The sequence below is a fragment of the Terrapene carolina genome, unplaced genomic scaffold, assembly GCF_002925995.2.
Source record: "Terrapene carolina triunguis isolate 2854851 unplaced genomic scaffold, T_m_triunguis-2.0 Scaffold130, whole genome shotgun sequence".
In the NCBI taxonomy this organism is placed as follows: Eukaryota; Metazoa; Chordata; order Testudines; family Emydidae; genus Terrapene; species Terrapene triunguis.
In genome coordinates, this window is record NW_020664481.1 from 18,502,282 (window position 1) to 18,526,091 (window position 23,810).

Sequence of the window (23,810 nt, forward strand, 5' to 3'; positions counted from 1 at the left end):
ATGCATAGTGATTGCAGAGCTACAGAGTTGCATGGTTTACAACTCCGTCTTCTGCTTCTGTTGCATCACTTTGTACCACGTGCTTGTAGATCGGGTTAATGATGCAAGTGTGGACTAAACCCAGTTTTCTACTGTGATGTCAAATGCACATGAAATAGAATAATCGATAATTTCAAAACTAGATGCCCATTCCCCATTCAGGTATTGACACTATATTCTGAATTTTTTTTCTTTTTTGGCAAATGACCCAAGAGGTGCAAGATACTCCATGTAATTTAATTCTGCTACCAGAAATTAATACATTTTGGAAATTGAGTAACACCTCTTAAAATCCTGTAGTTTGGTGTATTTTCAAGCTGAAATATGAATTTCGGATGTGAGCTGATTCAAGTATGTATTCACCTCTTAGCATTAAATATATTTCTATTAGCCCTTGGAAAAATATGCCCTTTTTCCTGGCCTTCTTTTATCAGTTATACACTGTTCCATTGCTTACTAGAGATGGGGAACTGAGACCCAAGATCTTCTGGAAGCAAAGATGTATTGTTTCCTTTAGGGTGTATGAAATCATTTGGTTTGTAATTCAGATCGCAATAGAAACAATAGTATAGACTCATAGAAAGGAATCTCCACACAAATCTTTGAAGTGCTATATACCTTAGAATTCTTCCAATTTCTTTTTAATTTTAAAGCTGCACATATATGCAAGAGTAAATATAGATGGTCAATACAGAATTCTATTGCTTTGGTCCAATGAATTAACTGCATTTTTAATCTAAATCCTGGGAAATTCTAACTATATTTGCATTTCTAAAGTACTCATTGTTTATGGTGCCTAGGCACAGTCAACATTCCTTGTAATCAGGTGTAGGGGCTTCCAAACAGTCTCCTCTGCATTAGAAACTGCTTTGTGATGGGAAGAATTAAGTGACCTGGGCTGTCTGGGTCCTGATGATCAGAGGGGAAGTAAGTCAGACAACCCTTTAATGGCACTTGCCAACTAAAATCAAATCTTAAAACTGAAAATAAAAAAGTGAGCATAACACAAACTGACAAGAGCCTGGAAACTCAGAAGTAAGGTGGGTTCCCAACCTTTGCCCATGCTATTGACAGTAAGAAATTGAACAGGTGCTGAGGATCAAGTGCCAACTTGGACTTCACACATCCAGGACTTCAATGTGTCAAGCCAACACTATTTTGCATGTGTAGATCCCTGTTCTAATAATTGTCTATTGTTAACAGTCACCTGGAAAACAAAGACTTTAAACACTACATTCTCCTGTAATATATAAATCAAATTCTTATCTAGGAGTGTTACACTGTGAGATGCCATAAGCAACACAGTAGTTAGGCTCTAGTACACCAAATCCCAGATTTTCAGACTAGCCTCAGCCAAGCCTTTCTTTTTGCAAGAGTAAATGTAACCACTTGGGCCTGGTCTACACTACGGGATTAATTCGGATTTAGCAGCGTTAATCCGAATTAACCCTTCACCCGTCCACACTACAGAGCCAGTTAATTCGAATTAAAGGGCCCTTTAAATCGATTTCTGTACTCCACCTCAACGAACGGAGTAGAGCCTAAATCGATTTTGTTAATTCGAATTAGGGTTAGTGTGGACGCACACCACCGAATTACTGTGTTTAAGTTAATGGGGTAGTGTGGCCGCACACCACCGAATTAATGTGGTTAAAAACCGAATTAAGGTGCTTAGTGTGGCCGCGCACAATCGAATTTATACAACCTGTTTCCCAAATTCGAATTATCTAAATTCGGATTAATCCTGTAGTGTAGACATACCCTTGGACAGGTGATGACCTAATCTGTGCTTGCAAATCAGTGAACAGTCCACATGCTAGTATTTATAGCCACAATTCATCTTGGTCACAGAAAAAAAATACAGGCATTTTTTAATATTGAAATTAGTATAGGAGAAGTAATGTATAAAGACTTACTACATCTACTTTCGCTTCAATTTTATACAGTGAAATTCTATTATTCCTATCTCAGGATTCAGCCTTTTCTTGTTTCTCAGTCTAAACTAGCTCTTAATTCATGGAGGATGGTGAGACTTCTGAATTCCATTTGGATATTGGTCAGAACAGCTTTTTCTGATTTCCACCAGGGAATGAGAGACAAAATTTAACAAGAAATAAGAATATAAAGATCTATAAAGAACAGAAGTTTCTGTTTGTGATAAGCAGAGTCATCTTCTGGAGGGTTCCCGAGGAGAACAATCCTTTGATTTAATGAACACTGTGGCATTTAGTTTCAGAAAGGGGAACTATGCAAAAATGAGGAGGTTAGTTAAACAGAAATTAAAAGGTACAGTGAAATAGAGTGAAATCCCTGCAAGCTGCATGGACACTTTTCAAAGACACAATAATAGAGGCCCAACTTAAATGTATATCCCAAATTAAAAAACACAGTAAAAGAACTAAAAAAGAGCCACTGTGGCTTAACAACCATGTAAAAGAAGCAGTGAGAGATAAAAAGGCATCTTTTAAAAAGTGGAAGTCAAATCCTAGTGAGGTAAATAGAAAGGAGCATAAACACTGCCAAATTAAGTGTAAAAATGTAATAAGAAAAGCCAAAAAGGAGATTGAAGAACAGCTAGCCAAACACTCAAAAGGTAATAACAAAATGTTTTTTTAAGTACATCAGAAGCAGGAAGCCTGCTAAACAACCAGTGGGGCCCCTGGACGATCGAGATACAAAAGGAGCACGTAAAGACGATAAAATCATTGCGGAGAAACTAAATGAATTCTTTGCTTCAGTCTTCATGGCTGAGGATGTTAGGGAGATTCCCAAACCTGAGCCGTCCTTTGTAGGTGCCAAATCTGAGGAATTGTCACAGATTGAAGTGTCATTAGAGGAGGTTTTGCAATTAATTGATAAACTTAACAGTAACAAGTCACCGGGACCAGATGGCATTCACCCAAAAGTTCTGAAAGAACTCAAATGTGAAATTGTGGAACTATTAACTATGGTTTGTAACCTGTCCTTTAAATCCGCTTCTGTACCCAATGACTGGAAGATAGCTAATGTAACGCCAATATTTAAAAAGGGCTCTAGAGGTGATCCTGGCAATTACAGACCGGTAAGTCTAACGTCAGTACCCGCAAATTAGTTGAAACAATAGTAAAGAATAAAATTGTCAGACACATAGAAGAACATAAATTGTTGGGCAAAAGTCAGCATGGTTTCTGTAAAGGAAAATCATGTCTTACTAATCTATTAGAGTTCTTTGAAGGGATCAACAAACATGTGGACAAGGGGGATCCAGTGGACATAGTGTACTTAGATTTCCAGAAAGCCTTTCACAAGGTCCTTCACCAAAGGCTCTTACGTAAATTAAGTTGTCATGGGATAAGAAGGAAGATCCTTTCATGGATTGAGAACTGGTTAAAAGACAGGGAACAAAGGGTAGGACTAAATGGTAAATTTTCAGAATGGAGAGGGGTAACTAGTGGTGTTCCCCAAGGGTCAGTCCTAGGACCAATCCTATTCAACTTATTCATAAATGATCTGGAAAAAGGGGTAAACAGTGAGGTGGCAAAGTTTGCAGACGATACTAAACTGCTCAAGACAGTTAAGACCAAAGCAGACTGTGAAGAACTTCAAAAAGATCTCACAAAACTAAGTGATTGGGCAACAATATGGCAAATGAAATTTAATGTGGATAAATGTAAAGTAATGTACTCTGGAAAAAATAACCCCAACTATACATACAATATGATGGGGGCTAATTTAGCTACAACTAATCAGGAAAGAGATCTTGGAGTCATCGTGGATCGTTCTCTGAAGACATCCACACAGTGTGCAGCGGCAGTCAAAAAAGCAAACAGGTTGTTAGGAATCATTAAAAAGGGATAGAGAATAAGACAGAGAATATCTTATTGCCCTTATATAAATCCATAATATGCCCACATCTTGAATACAGATGTGGTCTCCTCATCTCAAAAAAGATATACTGGCATTAGAAAAGGTTCAGAGAAGGGCAACTAAAATGATTAGGGGTTTGGAACGGGTCCCATATGAGGAGAGATTAACGAGGCTAGGACTTTTCAGCTTGGAAAAGAGGAGACTAAGGGGAGATATGATAGAGGTATATAAAATCATGAGTCATGTGGAGAAAGTAAATAAGGAAAAGTTATTTACTTGTTCCCATAATATAAGAACTAGGGACCACCAAATGAAATTAATGGGCAGCAAGTTTAAAACAAATAAAAGGAAGTTCTTCTTCACATAGCGCACAGTCAACCTGTGGAACTCCTTGCCTGAGAAGGTTGTAAAGGCTAGGACTATAACAGGATTTAAAAGAGAACTAGATAAATTCATGGAGGTTAAGTCCATTAATGGCTATTAGCCAGGATTGGTAAGGAATGCTGTCCCTAGCCTCTGTTTGTCAGAGGGTGGAGATGGATGGTAGGAGAGAGATCACTTGATCATTACCTGTTAGGTTCACTCCCTCTGGGGCACCTGGCATTGGCCACTGTCGGCAGACAGGATACTGGGCTGGATGGACCTTTGGTCTGACCCAGTATGGCCGTTCTTATGTTCTTACGTTCTTATGAAGAATCCACATTCTGTTCCAACAATTTATTCAATATTTGTTGTGTATTTTCCCAGAATTATTGAAGTTTCACACAATTCCATAGCATATTTATTAAGTTTGCTGGTGCAATTTTTCCAGGCAAAACTGTGTCTGCAAAAAGACAGAGGTCTGTCTTTTGAAAATCTGAACCTTACGTCTTAAGATGCACAAACAGCAACCTCCAGTTGAAATTAGTTTTGGATGGGTTTTACTGCTCAGCCAGTGGCTGGTTCCTCTTATCTCTCAATACTGCTGCTGCCCAAAGCCTACAATGATCCTAATTAATCTCACCACAGATAACATGCAGGACTTGTGCTCAGCAAGACCAGCTATTGAATATGGGCTCAACTAACATGTCCCCATTCCGCACCGCTGTCTTCCTCAGCTGGCAGGCTAGATAAAGGATTTTCCATAATTTCACAAATTTTAAGGCCAGAAGGAACCATCAAATCATCTAGACTGACCTGGCCATGGAATTTCATCCAGCTACTCCTGTACTGAGCCAAATAACTGATGTTTGACTAAAGTATATCTTCCAGAAAGGCCTCTAGTTTTTTTTGAGAGGAAGGTAGATATTTTTAAAGCATTAAGAATCAAGCGAAGTGAATTTTCATTTTTATTGCATCTTACTGAGGGTACAGATAATATAGTGACAACAGCCATTCATATATAGATGGGCTTGAAAGAATCCTCCTCTACCCTTGTCTCTGGAGGGCTTCCTCTTATCTTCTCTTGAACATTTCAACGGATGATACCTCAGCCACCACCCGCAGGAAATATTCATCTTCAAAAGGTATGCCTATTTTTGGTTGTAGAAATTCTCGGACGCAACAAAAACTGCTATTTTTTAATTTAACTTAGTTTTCGGCAGTGGGGTTTTCCCTGTTCTCCATTGAGCCTTGAGACTCTGCTCCCATCCAACCCCAAACTTGAAACCCCATCCACCGACTCCGGTGCCCAAGACAGATCATCCTTCCAGCCACTGGCCGGGCCAGGGGGGATGGATGTTCCAAACCATTTTTTAAAATTAATATCTCATTTAAAAAGACTCCTTAAATTACAATCACCCATCTGTACGTCTATCTTTCCCCCTCCCCTCTATACCCAATCACATCTCCCTCCCAAGTTCATGAAGACCTCATTTAATAAAGGTTTAAGAGTACATTTTTATGGCCAAGTTACAACAAACAACAACAACAAACATTAATTTGAATGCAAGTGTCAACAACAGTGTCTCTACGGCAGCAAACCATGGCAGAGCTAAAGCAGGGTTTTCTCCGTAGGTAGCAGTAGCACAGATTCCCTTGCAACATACAGTGCAGCATTGTCAACACCTTTCTCTCTCCCTCCATGACCCCCCTCTGCCACAAAAATGCCTGGTTTTAAAACAAAGTAAATTTAGCACGGTCAGCCTTTGGTGTTTTGAAACGTTTGAAAGAGAGACTGCGCTGCTATTCTAGGGGAACTTGTATTTATACTGTAAAAAGTGAGGTCTGACCCCTTCTGACGAGAGGCCTCTCCCCCCTGAACTCACTGTGATATGGGGCACAGCTCTGCCGCCATAGTCTTAGACTGCGACTAATGCGAACCAGCTGGTGGAGCAGAAGACTTGAAAGGGGCTACTCATTTTCTAGGGAGGCTTTAATTTTATGAAGCTAAAGCATCTTAGTGACAGTTTGCTGAGAACATTCTCTCCTTCTCTTTCATTTTGGAAGACTTCAGATGGATTTATTGTCTACATCCTACAGCGTAACTCACATTACTCAAGTGTGAGCTTAAATTACCTCACCATATACTTGTATATTTCATCACTAAGCGTTTAAGACGCTACATTTTCAAATATTAGCACTCAGTTTCTCCTTGTTAAACACACACATGCACACCACTAATCACTTGTTACATGGGTCCACAAGTACCTATTTTGTACATGTGCAAGCGTTACATAAGATTACTAGCAATTTAGGCATCCATTTTAAAATGTAGAAAATATTATCTATGTTGTACCTAAATCATGAGCTAAAATGTTCCCTTCATTAGAAAACCCATATCTGCCTACTAAATATATATTGAGTTTCGTGGAAGGGGGTTTTAAGGTAGGGCAATATTTCATATCACAAATATAGGTAACATATGCAGTTAAGTCCAGTGCAAGTCATCACTGCAGATATGAAATCTACTTATCTGTTAATTCGTTATGATATCTGCTATCTGTACAAGGAAGCTACACTCTCAGCAGTAACAAAAAATTACCATTTATAGGTTTTTGGCCCCAAATATATGTGCACAGAACTCAATACTGCCCTGCAATCTCTTGCCAAAGACAAGTTATCATAGTTACGTAACTGATCTTTTCTTTATAATATATGAAGTATTCTGTGGCTAACGGGATTTGGATTTTTTTGGTTTTTAAATGGTGGGCAAACACTTTCCTGCCCAAATAAAGCGTTTGGAATGGTCTTTGGCTACAGTTTAAGTGTTGTGCAATTTCATTAGCACAGAGTTTCATACCAGCAGTTGTTTAAGCAATAATAATTGAAGAGCCGGGCATTTCCTGGGGATTAAGGACCAGCTGGGTGGAGATGGCCTGAGGTGCAATTAAGGGACCACACCCGCTCACTAATCCACAGGAAATGCCCTGCAGCCTAGTCCTTATTGCTGTTTCTACACAGCTGATGCACTGTATGTTAGCCAGCGTGGCTGCTGGAGTTAATATTCCATTCAGTTGATCAAATGACAGTCTTGTCTTGTTGCAAAAGTCTTTTAAGAGTAAGGAGTGACAATTTTGCTTTTACAGAGGACCAGATTTTGTTCTGTTACATCAGTGAAAATTCTGAGGAAACTCCACTGATGAAATCAGTGGAGTGACACCAGTGTCAAAATCCACAGTAACTGAGGGCGAAACCAGACACAGAGTTCCTTTCTCTCTCTCACACACAGACATGTGCATGACGGGGCACCAGCAGCAGTTGGCCCCAGGAAAAGGAAAGGTGGCACCAAAAGATACAAGAACAACCAAACAGCAGAAAGGGAATAGCAAGAGGGATGGAAATGAGAAGGGACACACAAGACTTGTTAATACATGTGGTAGCGCTGGGTACAGCATGGAGTGTTCGTGTTGCTAAGAGGGGCCACCCTCATGTATTGGATCTCAGTTGCCTAATGGCTGTCAGATGTGGGGATGGATCCTGTAACAAAATGGATATAAGATCTGCTCAACGTTTTCCAAGTTTCAATCTTTTAAACATTTTCTCAAAATTCTGAATTTCAACAAAGGGGTTGAATAATAAAAAAAAAAAGTAATGGAAAATTTCTCCCATATTCTGACCAGCTACCATATGAGAGCTGGCTGGAAATTTTGTTGAAATCTTGAATTTTGGCAAAAAAAATGGCAAACATTTTTCCTATTTTTTTGATCAGCAATAATGGCTAGAACAAGATAGGCAAGGAAACGTCCAGGATTTTTTTTTTTTAATTCTCTTTGCTAGGGTTGGTGGGACATACCCTTCCCCCCCCCCCCCCTTGTTAATGAAACATTAAGGGTCAGATTTTTTAAGTTTATTTATTTACTGGCCAGATTAGGAGTCTAAATGCACACACTACTGTGCACCTAATTTGCATGTGCAATTACCACAGTTGCAGGTAAAACAGGTAACTGGCTAACCAGATGCATTTAGGGATTTGCTCATCTGATGTCTGCACTCAGTTTCGGTAATTGGCCTTTTAGATTGTTTAGGGCATGGACTGAATTTAATCTGTGTGTCTTGTATCATGTTATCTGTGCTAAACAAATAATAATTTCATGAGCAAATTAGCACATCGTTGTTCTTCTAAAGGGGCTGAAGATTTGGCCCTAGAAGCAGTTTGTTAAAAGGGTACAATATCTCTCTTCTATTACCTAGTCTAGGATGTCATCTTTCTGGGAAAAGCTGGAAAGCTTGTCTCCCTCACCAACAGAAGTTGTTCCAATAAAAGAGATTATCCCACCCAGCCTTGTCTCTCTAATCTTTCTGGGAGTCAGTACTGAAGGTGTGTGCCTAGATGCAGGTCCACTGAGGGAATGGTATAGGCCTGAGGCAATGTTTTCTTCATACCCAAAAACCTTAATTAGGGATTTCAATTAGTGAGCACTAGGGCACATTACCTTGAAAGTAAAAAGTCTAAAGGAAGGCGCTCCCACCTCTTTTCATTTGAAATTGCCCTGGGAGCGACTGGTACCCCCAAATCAGTCACATATCTAGCCTGGTCTCTCCCATTTTGCTATCTGTGTATTCCTGAATTTCCTTTATAGTGAAAAACATTTTATTTTCACAAAGATATTGGTTGTATGTAAATTTATATGCCAGTTACACACATTCACTATTTTAGAACAAACATAAGGTTTCAGGGTGTAGCCATATAATTCAAAGACTGATCACATACTAAGATCCATTGTATTACACTGCAATTACATTAAAAGAGATTTCAGTTTAAAATAGCTTTGTTCTATATTTTGTTTTATGCCATATGTTTGCAAGATGTGAAACTGCTTAGTCCTATCCCTTATGTTTTACATATATGTGTGACAGTGTATCAGATATTTAGCATATGGATACTGGCACCACATTAGGGTTATTTTCCTGTTCTCATTATCCCAGGCTAAGGCTGTGCTGACATTTGGGGGAAAAAACCTCAATTTTAACTTGGGACCTGAGAAAATGTGATCTAGAGTCATGGTAAGACAATGCATGTGGAGCTCATGATGGCATTTTTTTGCAATCTTGATTGGCACAGTACATCCATGGTATGCTCCTATTCCCTGGTTGGATGTGTGTAATTCTTAGAACCAGGGTTATGGTGTGAATTTGAATATTCTGCAGGATTTGTTTAGAATTCGTGGTTTCACCAAACACGCCTGCTCATAAACTCATTCACTAAAATATTAACGGGAAGTCAGCACTAAATGCGGGCAATCACAGGTGAAGCTAATTCATTTACAAATTTGTACTATTATATTTTTCAGTAATTTTTCATCTTTACCCAGGAGAACTATTTTTCTCACAAACTAAAATGCAAAACTCTCCAACATGGGGTGCTGTAAGAACCTTTCTGATCATGGTTGTGCATATGTCACGGTCTTTGAAGACCCCCTTTCTCTTTTAAAATGATGTAAAATGCTTTGTCCTGGATGCAAAGTTAAGAGTTTGACTTTTAAAGCCCTCCTGAGCTTTGGCTTTATAAAAAGTAAATAAATAAATTGTGCTTTCAGCTGTTTTAGCCCATCACCATGACTCACTTTGTGGGCTCAACAGCAGGGTGACCAGCAGGACTGATCTGAGCTGGGCAGAGGTCCAATAAGATCCTAGAGACAGAGTGAGCATGGAAAGTCACTTGTTAATGTCAGGGAGAGAAAACGATCTGCCCTCACCCCCTCCCTCCCAGGTGCACTAGCGTGGGAAAGCTTGGAGTGTACATTCCTCAGTAGCAATTGGGGCAGGAAGGCTCAGAGCATCCCAGCCAAACCTTTCACCAGCACTCAGGCAAGGTAAATAAACTTTAGAGACAGGGAGCTGGTTAAAGCCCTTGTGCTCCTGAGCAGCTAGGACAGGGGGAAATGTTTGTTTACTACAGGAAACAGCTTGTTTATTCCTGGACAGTTTTCCTGGGGATCAGCACCTGCCACTATAAAAATTCTTTTTACAATACCGGCTTTGAGAGGCTGCCTGAAATTGTCCAACTGGGGACAGCAATAAAGCATTGTGAAATGATCTGATATAACTGTAGACACAGTGGACACTTGAAAGACTTCTATGTGTGCAGACAAGCATGAAGTTCTTTCCAGTTCATTTTAAGTATAATTTACACTGTTTTCCCGTGTCAGTAGTTTTGGACAAGTAGCATCCAGTATTTGCATTCACAAGTGATAGTGCACAAGATTTGCTCATACAAATCTCCAGATTGCACAAAGAGAGGCCATCTTTGAAAATTTTGGTCCCAAGTGAGTAATGAGTACCTTCCAAAACAAGTCAGATTTTTGTAGCTAATACAAAGCACATGTGCAGACCCTCTAAAAGGTCCAAGGAAACAAAAAGTGGGCAGGAATATTACCAGCCTTACAAGACACCATTGGAAAATGCCTGTACTTTGTCAATAGTAGTTTTACAGCCATTAGCACTAAATCTCACTGAAGTTAATTGGGACACAGTACAGCTGCTACTGCTGCAAGGGGACATCAGACCCAGCATTTCCTGACACAGATGAAGCTGCACTCAGTCCATGACATTCCCATATCTAGAGCTGGTGGTAAGAACAAATGGATGCTTTTCCAACAATACATAGAAAGAAGGGTCCTTACTGCAGAACAGCATGCTTATTGTTCAGAGTTATTATAAGACTGAGATGCAGAAAGGAGAAAGTGGAAGCAACCATTAATTCACTGACAGGGATGGTCAGGAAGAATCCTTTACATTTCAGACAGAATAAATATATAGCTTCCAGGGATGTGATTAGCAGTTGATAAATTCATTCTGGATTCCTCCAAATGCCTCAGTATGAACCTGATCCAGAGTTCACTTAAGTCAATGGGAGTCTTTCCGTTGATTCAGTGGGCTCTGGGTCAAATACTAGATAAGGCTGATGTTTACGGCCAATTCCTCCAGCGCCCCTGTATGTCCTACCAGTGATATTGTGGTTAAGGATTCATCCGTTTCTGCTGGCCCACCTACTCTAAGGGGTGTAGTAGCACCCTACAATGAAAACTGGCTCTGATAATCTTAGCATATGACATCTCAGCCCAGGATCACCTCTCCCGTCTCAACTTCCATAGATAATTGCTGTATCTAAATTTTAAAAAATTCAGTTTATGGTTATGTGTCTATTTAGGGCTTGATTTTTTTAAATTTAAAACCAAAAATAAAGCAGACCAGAGGACAAGTTATACTCAGTGTGTCTGTCCACCCCTTCCCGGTTGGGCAGGAAAACAATTCCCTTCCTCTTTCTTTGCAGAGCGTCCGTGGATAGTTTAGATGTAAACAGAAAAGGGCACTGTGGTGACAACAGGGCCATAGTCTAGAGAGCAAAAGAAAGGACTGGAAGACAGAAGATGTGGGTTCTCTTTCCTCTCCACCACTAACTGATTATGTGACCTTGGGGCAGTCACTTAACTTTTCTGTGGTTTAAGTTTCTAAAATGTGTTGAGACTCTCAGATAAAGGGGCAAGATAAGTGCAAAGCATTATCATAATTTGTATTTTGCTTTCCCTCTCCCCGTTGAATCCTGGAGTGTTTGATCTGACTCTCTAACTGCTTGTCCTTTCCCTTCTATAACCACAAAGCCTGCACCCTTGGCTTTTTGAGGCTTGCACAGTCTAAGAAACAGTAGAAATATTTTGTATATAGATCACAAGTCCTCAAGTCCTCAGTCCCTTAATGTTCATTAGTTTCATTTAGTCACAATTCTTCACATCACAGAGAAGTCACTGGCACTTTAAAATGTAGGTGCACGGAAGTCTAGTGAAGGACAAAATTCCAGGTGAGGAGAAAGAGGAGAAAATACATTTTTTTCATCCTGTCCAATTCAGTGCAACCTTCATATTGGACTCAAAGTGGTGTGTCACTACTCTCAGTGAAAATGAAACTACTCTCCCCTTGGATATTTTAGATTACTTCATGTATAGGAATGACGTGACCCACTTTATATCAGCAACACAAAATCAGTTCCTACACACTATGCCCCTCACTATAAAAAGCAACAGCACACTGGTACATAAAACTGAAATTATTGTGGCATATTTCCTCTCTCCAGCTGCGAGTACATTAGCTCTAATCATCACTTCCAGCAATATTTTCTAGGCAAGCACGTTTAGATCCAGATTATTAGAGCTACTGCATAACCCAAACTGTAGTGCAGATTGCCCTCCCCCCGTTTTTTTTTTCTTCCTGTAAGGATTTTGAAAATGAGGACACATCCCCCATCCTCTTGGTGAATGACACAAGCAAGTATTAGAAAATGAATACTATTCACTAAGGTCAGGGGCTGCAAATGCCACAGCATAAAGCAGACAGAATATATAAAGTATCAAGAAAGATACTGGAAGTGCATCACTCCCAGTTCAGGTATCTGACTGACAGCACCAAGATGTTCAGCAAAAATCAAATTCCACGGCATCAAACAAATGGGCTAACAAAAAAATCACAAATGAAATTCCAATATTTTAATGTACTTTATGAGTCTTAGGACTCCACATCGAAACCAACAAATAAAAAGCAGTGTTACCAACTCTTGCGAGTCTCATGATATCTGGTGTTTTTCTTAAAGCCCTGTTCCTGGAGTCAAAGTAATTAGGTTGAAACTCAGGTTTTACAGGGTGTGTGGGAGCGGAGTAAATTTCTGGCCCTCCCCTCATGATTGTCGAGAAAAGCTTGAAAATGTGACTCAAAGCTGTGTAAAAATCTCAAGCCTTTTAAGCCAATCTGATTATTTGAGTTTTGGAGCCTGATTCATCATCTGTGAGCACTTGGGGTTGTCAATATTGAAAATGGTTCTTCCACACTCAGCATATTACAGATCAAAACAACAGCGATTTGGTACTCTCCTGTTTTTCTTCATACTTCCAACAGATGGAACCTGATTTTACTGCCCGGTGCTTGAAGCTGCAGACCTTAGACGACTATAAACTGCAAGAAAGCTAGCCATACTGACCATGCATCTGGTAGGTGTACGGTGCTTGTCCTGTTGTTGGGGTACTGAAGGTGGATCCATAGCTAAGAAACCCACTCTGTCCTGGAGAATGGCTCAGACTATCTTCTGTTTTGATGCCTTTGGAGGATATAAAAGGAACCAAACGCACAATGTTAGGGTTCTGCTTGATCTCATCATATACAGGTATAACAAAAAATGTCAATGCTTATGACATTTTAGCTAGAGTTGGAGCTGATCAAAACTATTGATTTTTAATATTCAGTTTGGATTTAACCTTTTGTATTAGCAAACAAATCCCAATTTTTGAAAACATTTTCATTATTCGCTAGTGTTAGCCAAATATTTTTCTGAAATAATGTATGGCCTATATCAGGGATCGGCAACCTTTGGCACGCGGCTCACCAGGGTAAGCACCCTGGTGGGCCGGGCCGCTTTGTTTACCTGCCGCGTTGGCAGGTTCAGCCAATTGTGGCTCCCACTGGCCGCGGTCTGCCACTCCAGGCCAATGGGGGCAGCAGGAAGTGGTGGCCAGCACATCCCGAGTCCCGCGCCACTTCCCGCAGCCCCCATTGGCCTGGAGCGGCGAACCGCGGCCAGTGGGAGCCGTGATCGCCCGAACCTGCCAACGCAGCAGGTAAACAAACCGGCCCGGCCCGGCCCGCCAGGGTGCTTACCCTGGTGAGCCGCGTGCCAAAGGTTTTCAGAAAGTTTTTTTGGACAACTAAACACGTGCTTCAAACTTCGTTAAACTTTCGCAGTTGTGAACATTCTGAGGGGTTCTCAGAATGCTGGTAATTGCTAACAACGTGGTCATATGAATTATAGTAAAATAAACTCAGTTAAACTTCTATTCACGTAAACATTCATGATTGAAAGATTTGTTTAAAATTAAATTATTTCATCAGCTCCATTTAGAATGAGATAACGCAATATTTGTCAACAGATCATACTGGAGGGATATCAGTTAGGTGTGAACACTAGATAGTCACATATAGTTGACACTAGTAAAGCTGCGCAATGCACAAATCCCTAGTCAAAGTCTCCTTGGTACTAAAATCAGGCAATTAAAACGCATGTCAAATCACAGGAGGAGCGGCACTTTAACATTGTAAGATGGAACCTTTTCAGGTGGTGAAAGGGTCTGATATTTTATCACCCGGGCCTGCTGAGATCATGCTGCTGTATTTTTAAAGTAAACGGCTGAAAGGTGTGTCTTTTTTACAAATCTTTTGGCCTCTGCCTCTTTGCATGTGTATTTGCACAAAACAAAATATGGTCTCGAAACACACCCTGAGTGCCATGGTTAAACAAAGAGACTATTGATGGTCTGCTCTTGGATTTATGAGCTGCCCACGTTGCTGCCATTTTTGTGCACTTCCGGGCAAACCTTCCAAAGCGACATCAGATTCATATGGCTTCAGCCAACCAAGCTGTTGCTGTCTATCTTGGCCAATCCCTTCAACCTGAGAAAGCACAGTGAGTCTGCGCTCACTGAGGGTGGGAGCAAATTTTACTGAATAGCTTGTCCTGGGACAAAGTCACTTATTTCTAAGGAGAAACAATCAATGTTAGATGAAATCCATGCAATTTAAATGCAGATTACCAACGGGATAACAACATTCCATACTGAAATCCAGGAAATTTGTTGGGACAATGAGTGAGCGCGGGCTGTGGTAGGTGTCAGGCTCCATTATTGCTGGTAGAGCCTGTCTGCTAGGGGGTTTGCGGGTGAGTCAAAGAGAAGCTGTTTTTCATAACATCATATTTGTTTTTCAATTACATCAGCACCATGCATGTGAACACTCAACCTATTACAGCCCCGACCACAATTAATCTTCAGTGACTGGGCCTTTCTGGAAGTCTAAAAATTGTTGTCAGACAGTGAAATAACTTAGCACCAAATTAATTTCCACACAATGCTCTGTTTTGTCTAGAAACTGGCCTAGTTTTATATTTGTGTCTAAAAACAATACTGCTTCATTGTTCTTGGTCATCAGCCAGGTGGGATTTCTCATATACAGTATCATATATATTATTGAGGGTGGGGGCAAGGGAGGGAAACCACTGTTCAAGGATGGTAATAGGTAATCTACAGGATTTATAAGCAGTATGTGGGCCTGACATGTGTGTGCCCTAAAGACGCTAGCCAGTAGCAAATGGCCATATTTTCACCTGCTCTAACAGGGACAACTGTTCAGAGTTTGCCTTGGAAGCCATCCAGCTGATACATTTGTGTTTGTAATTCCAGAAAATCAACTCAAAACATTCCTCTAATCGTCCTGATAGATTTTACTTTCCCAACCCTGTTACCCAGGCCTTTCACAGATTGTTAGGTTGAATTTTCCTTAACTAAAAACGTTGTCAATAGCTGTGTAACAGGTTTGTGTTTTTACTGCTGTATGTTGGGAAGCAATACTGTACTTACCAAATAAACAAGGGCATGGGAGCTCAAAGACTGTCAAAACTGACTGTAGGATTGGAAACAAAACCACACAGCAGTTTTGGGTAGTACTGAACGACTCAAAAGGGACTCACGATTTCAGCTGGGGATAAGCATCCACAAGTCTGGATGTCCACCATTTCCAAGCCATAGCTAAACAACATGAACCTCTTTGGTCTACAAAACTGGGTAAGAAGTTTCCTAGGAAGAGTCTTTCCCTGTAGGATTTTAGGGATTTCCACATGGGGCTATGAAAACCAGTTTTGTGAAAAATATATTTGAACCTCAAAAACATGTTTGGTTATGTTTGGGTGATGGTTCAGCTGTGGTTCTAATTTTATCTAACCTGAATTACTAACTCAAACTTTGGTTGTTTAGGCCCCTCTATCATTTTGTCTTATTTACAGTCAACTCTGAGTATGCTATAAGCATGTGAATAGCACAATTCCAGTAGCAAGTAGATCTACTGAGGGTTTACAGTGTGACTGAAAATAATCAAACCCACCCAATAGATCTCACATGACATCAATTTACACTGAATGGAGACTGGCTCCCCTACAATTTGCACACACAGAGGAGGTGGAACCGATTCTTAGATGTTGAAAATGGTAAGACAGCCTCAGGAAAAAAACCTGCTTTCCATTATCTTTACTATACTGTATGTCTGAAAACATTTATTGTATATACATTTAGACTATATATGCAATATTTAATAATAATATCTTGCAAATGTATCTCTCATCACAAAGCATTGTGTAGTACAGAGCTCATTTCACCCACCACTTGTTAAATTTACTCATCTGCAGCGTAACAACCATTCTGTATCATCAATGATACACAACAGTTTTTAGGAAGGAAATGAGGACTGGCTCATGTAACTGAAACTGCAAAGGGAACGTAGAGAGGCAAAGCATAGTTTACAAAAGTAGCGTTTTTTTACCACCTCCCCCTGCAATCTTGCAAGACTGGACATACAGGTCTGGATCCTCTGCTGATGTAAAGCAGCATAGCTCCCACTGCAGTCCAGTGAGGCGATGCCAGTTTGTGCCAGCTGAGGATTTACCCCAAGGTCTCAAGTGGTCAGAGCCTTATTTCAAAGATGGTACCTCTAAGAGAAAAGCACTTTCTAGGGGGCTGGGCTCAGTACTGAGTCACAGGAAACTTCACCAGCTACTGACTCCCTACTGTCACTCTTTTCAGCACCAGGATTTTTCCAGGATATCTCCTATTCTGCTACTGACCAGGTCCAACCGTACTTAGTTTATAGGATTATAACTCAGGCTAGTATGTGCCAATCCACTTGAGCTGACTATCCGGAGAGTACAGAGGAAAGTCTTTCTAAAACTTTTGACAAATTTGAATTTTTCTCTAAGCCAAAAAAGAAAAGGAAAAAAACCCCATTCACTACAGAATTAAAGAGTTTTTGACTAGAAGGTTTAATCATGAAGTATGCTCTTTTGGGGTCAGAAGGATGGGTCATTCTCTAGTGAAAGCAGAAGCTCTTAGAGATAACCTAACAAAGTAAGATTACTCACTGTAGGAGGGTATTCCATAAGGTTGTCCTGGTGGAGGGTATGCAGCGTAAGTAGCGGCTTGCTGGATTCCTGCACTGTACTGGGTCTGTCCATAGGTTGCCATTGTTGGAAAAGATGGGACTGTCACTAGATGGGGATGATGTCTGTTCAGAACAAGAAAACAGATGCTCTATGGCAATACTAATCGTATATGGTTTTCTAGAGTAATCTCACTAATCTAGCTGCAAAAACGTCCAGTGACATATTTGACTAGAATGGATACACGTGGTGTTATGCTGTATATTACAGGCATATAAGATATGCCACACTGGGTCAGACCGTTTTGCGCTAATACCCTGCTTCTGGCAGTGGCTTACAGAGATATCACTAAGTGAGAGGGCACAATGCCATCCTAATCTTTGGTCAGTGCTATAACCTAGGGCTGCACGAAATATTTGCAACAATTTTAAAAAGTGACAATCTGTGATTTTCAGGTTTCATTTTAGAGTCACAAAACCAATCCAGTTTCATGGAACACCTTTGAAATGTCACATTTTCCTCTATAGTCACTTATAAATGATCCTATGTTCAAAACGATAAGATCTGCATTCCCGGGGTAGAAATGAGTTGTATGGAGAACCTCCAAGTCTCTATGACTTTCTGTCCAACTTGATTAAGAAATGGTTTTCTGGGGCTAAGGCCAGGTCTACCCTACAAATGTTTGGAGGCACAGATGTATTGGTCAGAGGTGTGATGAGGAATTCTCTGACTGACATAACTGTGCTGGCAAAAGCCCCTAATATAGCATATTGCTAAAACTGTCCTTTTGTTGGTATAGTTTATTTGGCTCGGGGGAGGGGGAGGAGGTGAAATAAGCTATACTGGCAAAAGCATGAGAAGCTTCACCAGTATAACAGCATCTATACGAGGAGTGATTTTGCTGGGATAGGATACCAATATAGCTATACCAGCAAGGGACTCCTAGGGCAGATCTGGCCTGCGACTTGCAGCAGAACAGGTGCAAAGGCTGAAGGATCACGTTCTTCAGGCTTTTCAAGGTTGCAGGGGCCCCTGCAAAATGGTTAATCAGCAAAACAAAGTTTATAATCTACAGTACTTGAGCTCTCCTGAATGCTGTCAGACACACTCACTCTGTGGAGTAGAGATGGAGAGGACACTGTGATGCTGCTTTGCTGTTACCTGAAAAACAAAATTAAAGTGTCTCTGGTTTTCAGTAACATTCTGTTATATGGCTAAGTTGATGCCACTGTTCTGATCCTTGCTAGACACAGAAATGTCTACAATAACTAGAACAATATTTGTATTGAAATCCTCAAAGACTTTTAAGGCAATTATGAGAAATGACAGGGTAATTTCCACTTTAATGCTAATTAATAAAATCAGTTTTATGTGCACCCAGGAACCTATCAACTGATTGATTAATCTACCAGGTTTTTCTTGATATAGGTATGGAGCCACATAATGATGGTAGGCCCAGTTCTGCAGCCATCAGCAGTCCCAGTGATTTCACTACCACTACTCATGTTGACTACTCAGCAATGCATGATATCACTAGGACTACTCATGTGACAAGGGGTGCAAAACCAACCTCTTCAGTTGTGAAATGACATTTACAAAACACACCATGTTCTGCCTTTAAAATTTCTTTTGTATTCCCACCATTCAGTGTCTCACTTTCTTTAAATGCATCAGGACAAAGGTTCTTTAAATTTTCATCTCTCCTTGTGCTGGATCTTGGGACGTACTGGCCGCTACTTCCAGCAGCTCCCATTGGCCTGGAGCAGCGAACTGCGGACGCCAGGGCTGGCTCTAGGCACCAGCAAAACAAGCTGGTGCTTGGGGCGGCACATTTCTAGGGGTGGCATTCTGGCGCCGGCCATGCCGCCCCTAAAAATGTGCCCCGGCTGCTCTAGCTCACCTCCGCTGCTGCCGCTCGCGCACCACAGCGCGTGAAACAGCTGATTCGCGCGCCGCTGCTCGCCCTCCCTCCCAGGCTCTCAAACCTGGGAGGGAGGGGGAGACCCCGAGCGGCCACGGCGCGCGCGCTGCTTCTCCCCCTCCCTCCCTCTTAGGCTTGAGAGCCTGGGGGGAGGAGGCAGGGCTGGGGATTTGGGGAAGTGGCGGAGTTGAGGTGGGGCTGGGGGTGGGGTAAGAAAAAAATGGGGGGCGGCCAAAATTGTTTTTGCTTGAGGCGGCAAAAATCCTAGAGACGGCCCTGGCGGACGCGGCAGGTAAACAAACCGGCCCGGACCGCCAGGGGCTTTCCCTGCACAAGCAGCAGAACAAGTTTGGGAATCACTGAGCTAGGACATACCCGCAATGCTACAAGAGAATTATCCTCATTAGGAAGTAATCTAAAATGATACGACTTCAGTGTGTTCAGCAATGCAAAAGTTAGTGAATTAAACATTTTAAACATGTTTTATTTAATGAAATATGCAAATATGTATAAAATCTAAATATATGGAAATAATCCTATGGGCTCAAGTAACTTGTCATTCCATTAATCTAGAGAGAACATTTCCAAAATATACAGCATGATGTTATATAAAAGATTTCTCCTTCCCGGTCTCCTCTCCAGCTGTCTTGTAATTAAATTATCCTTCCCCCTGGCGGGTTTTTTCATGGTGGTTTATGTTGTTTTATCATTTCTGTCTTAAAATTAGGATTAAATTGAGGTATTAACAAAAAAGACATTAAACCCAATGGAATTTTTTAATTACAGACTTAATAAAAAAATATTTTTATCTGTTGTAATTTTTCTGTTTCCTTATTTATGGGGAGCCATGAACACGTTAGCAGAGGAATGGGTACTTGATAAACAAAATTATTATTAATAGTAATTAAAAGGGAAATTATTCTCTCTTTCTAAATTTTAAATGTGTATATTCTCCTTCAATAATATTATTACTACAAATGAGTAAACAGATGCATTGCCTGAAAAATAATTATTTATTAGAGATGATCAAAAGATGGGAACATTTCTATGAACATTTTTGCAAAAAAATTCATCCCTTTTTTGGTCAAAGTTTCGAATAGTCTAAGAAAAGTTTACTCAAAAAATCAACATTCAGAAAATTTATACAAATTATTTATTATTTACTCATCTGTCTATTTATATATTTGTGTCAATGTTTTCATAGAAGTTAGAACTCAACTACTTTAAAGCTTAAGTGACTATATTTAAGTCCTTATTGCCATATTTAGGCATCTAAAGAAAAGCTGCCTCTTTCCAGAGATGCTAAGGCACCTATTCTTCTCATTTGCTGTCACAACACCCTATCATTCAGGCCTGAAACCTGGAAGTCATCTTTGACTGCTCTTTCTCTCTTGCCCCACACATTGAAGACATGCCCAGATTCTCCCACTTCCTTCCCACACAATGTCTATGAGACATCTTTTTTTTTTCTATGCCTTTCAACCCCCCAGTTTGATTACTGTAACCTCTTTCTTTCTGGTTTCCCTGACACATCACCTGCCCTCTCCACTATCCAGGACATAACAAACATAGTTCCTGAGATCATAATCCTTGATAATTGCTCGGACTGTATCACCTCCCTCTTTGAATCCCTACTCCACTATGTGCCACTTTCTCCCCAACCTCTTCTGCATCTAATTCAGCTTCTTGTCCTTCCCTTCAGAGCCCTTCCGGATTCTACTCCTCCCTACCATCCTCCACACCTCCCCTAACCCTCTTCCCTCTGCCAGTTATGTCACCCTTGACACAGTGAGTGAAATCCTGATTCCATTGAAGTCAATGGCAAAACTCCCATTCACTTCAATGGGGCCAGGATTTCACCCCTCTGTTAGTTCACGGCCCCCACAACCATCTGCATATCTTCTTCCAGGCTATCGGTTACACATAGAAAGCTCTTCCTCCGGTAACCCACAGATCAGTACCCTCTCCACATCCAAATCCACCCTAAAGGACCAGTTCTACCATGATGTCTAGGAGAAACTTGTCAGCTGATAATGGCAAGGTAACTGTCGAATCAGGTCCTATCCCTTTTAAAAAGGAAAACCATTGGGCTACCTGACATTGTATTTAGTGATGCATCCTTAACTACTTTATACTTCGTTCCCTTTTTGTCCTACCCTTCATTAGTCTGCCTGTACCTTTCATATTTTAGAATGTGATGTTTTCCGGGCAGGGTCTAGCCCATTATCTGTTTGTTCAGCACATACTGCATGGGGGGTACCGATGGAAACAAAGTAACAGTAATAACTCCTCCAATGGCCTAGGACAAATTGTTTAGGTTAAGGTGGGATTCTCACAGCAACATAAAGGAATCTGACATCCCCCTTGGAGTTGAGCACCTAAATCCCTGAGGCTTTTTTGAACATCTCAGCCCTAACCTCTCTGCCTCAGTTTCTCCATCTGTAATATGAGGATATTTACCTACCACATTGGGGTGTGACTGTAAGGATTATTTCATGTTTGTAAAATATTTAGACAATAAAAAGATGTATTAGTGATAAGGAGATATAGGAGAAAGATTCTCTTTAAAAAAGTCAGGCTTACCTGATTCAACAACGATTTCACTATGAGCAATTTGCTTGGACTTACCTGCAAGAAAGTTTTTAGTACAATTAGATTTTATATTCTGAAAATAAATTCTTACTTTTTCTATAGCCCAGATCCTCTTTCCCCTATTTCCTATAGATTCTGATCCTTCCAGCAAACCTTTTGAATTGGTGGTCATGCTTTACATGCTTCAATCCAACTTAATTCCTAAAGGCTCAATAAACCCAGATACAACATGTGGCTTCTAAAATACACAGCCAACATACAGTGGCTTCTAACACCCTGCAAATAAAGGGTTAAACACGAGAGTTAAACATAATAGTCAGTGCCTTTTGCTAACTCTGCTCCAACAGGAAGGCTGAGGGATCCTGACCACAGCAAACAATAGCTGGAATTGTACTGGCGAGAACTAGTTTGGCTGCATCATTTGCCAATAATTTTTAAAACAGATTTAACATTCTTCTGTTTCCTTCACTTGAACAGTATAATGGGGTAGATGGCCGGGGGGAGGGAGAGGGGAAGGAGGAGGAGAGCAGATAAGTTTCCATCATAGCCTCAACCACTGAAAGAATTTGTCCTTGGTACCTGCCAAATATGAAACTCCAGACCACAGATCTGGGGACTAACTGTTCAGAAATGACAGCAATGATCTCAGCTCGACATGAACCGTGGCACAGCAACTGCTTTGGTAAAATGTTTCATATTTGCATTCTGGGTGATTAGGAATGGCAGCCTCTGTGCTTTCACCCCTTCTCTCTTCCAAACAGCAACAATACGACTAGAACTCGGAGTTCAAATTAATGCTGCCCTTAGGGGTTGATGGATTGGTGGGGGCCAAAAATAAAACAGCCAGCGTTGATTAAAATACACTTTTATACACATGTTATTCTGATGTGCATGTATCTCTATAATTCCATTTCTAATTGCATTCAAATCAGATCCAAACACAACCGGACTTGTTACAAAAACATCAAATAGAAATTTTAACTGCTTCTTGCATCAAAGGACTAATTCTTACAAGCACCGGCCTCATACCTGGTCAGTTCCTTTTGTTCTTATATATACCCCTGATGCTAACAGTCTAAAGTTAATAAACCATAAGCAGAAGAGGCAGCCTACCTTCTATGTCATCTGGAGCCGTGGCATAAATGTTAGAAAGGTTAAGCTTCAGTCTATCGTGGCACTCTCTATTTACTGTCAGGCTGGGTGATATCACTAGATCTAGCATTTCCTTATACCTGAAGGAAAACAAAGGAAAAATATAATTTATTCATTAATTATGCATGCTTACTAATGATTCCATTTTTTCCCTAAGAGTATAAATATTAAAGCTGATTACCTAAACCCAGGCTTCATATAAATTCTACATAATAACATTCACTAAAGTTTTCATCAAAGGGAAATGCTGAATTAAAATGAAGTATTTGTTTCCTTGGAGATTACACCCATTTGATTAATGTTTCCCTCTCTTCCTGGATTTTGCCATCACAAAATTAAATTTCTGAATCTCTTAAATGCCGTCAGAACAAGCAATATATTTAAGTATTAGCCACGCCTCCTTGTGTATGCAGTGGTATCTGATAAGGCTCTGGGAATAAGAATTAAGGGCTGAATATTGAAGCTGAGGGCAGTTAACAATACTATCCAGCCTTAAGATACAACAAGAAGAAAGTTATTACTTGTGATGGGAGAGGTTCGAAGGTCCAGGTTAATCCTGATAACTTTTGGATGTTTCTCTGAAAGCCACTCCAAACCTCTCTGCTGTTCTGACCATCAGGTGGCAAAGTTCCACAAGCACGGTCTCTCTCTTGAAAGTCACCTGATTTTGGTTAAGCTGGAAATCCACAGGAGCAATTGTTGTCATGTGGGGTTCAAGTTTTCATTTGAAACCAGATATATGTGTATATAAAACATTCACACAATGGTAATAACAACAGGTCAGATAAACTAGTTCAGATAAAATAAGGACCACCACCAGGAACAATGCTCAACACACACACACACACACACACACACACACACACACACACACACACA

The 23,810-nt window shown here is 40.5% G+C and overlaps 1 protein-coding gene across 6 annotated transcripts in view; it reads right to left on the reverse strand.

The window, feature by feature from the left end:
- Window positions 1-23,810, reverse strand: part of EYA2 (EYA transcriptional coactivator and phosphatase 2) — a 152,660-nt gene that overhangs the window by 72,407 nt on the left and 56,443 nt on the right. For 4 of the 6 annotated variants that reach the window (XM_024204433.2, XM_024204432.2, XM_024204434.2 and 1 more), the window contains exons 2-6: window positions 22,893-23,011; window positions 21,771-21,815; window positions 18,379-18,427; window positions 17,249-17,391; window positions 13,274-13,390 (exon numbers count right to left, since the gene is read on the reverse strand). In XM_024204433.2, coding sequence (XP_024060201.1) covers window positions 13,274-13,390; window positions 17,249-17,391; window positions 18,379-18,427; window positions 21,771-21,815; window positions 22,893-23,001 — 463 coding nt within the window. In that variant the 5' untranslated portion in view covers window positions 23,002-23,011. Of the gene's footprint in view, window positions 1-13,273; window positions 13,391-17,248; window positions 17,392-18,378; window positions 18,428-21,770; window positions 21,816-22,892; window positions 23,012-23,810 lie in introns of those variants that run through there. The other 2 variants (XM_024204436.2, XM_024204437.2) reach the window with 2 other exon arrangements.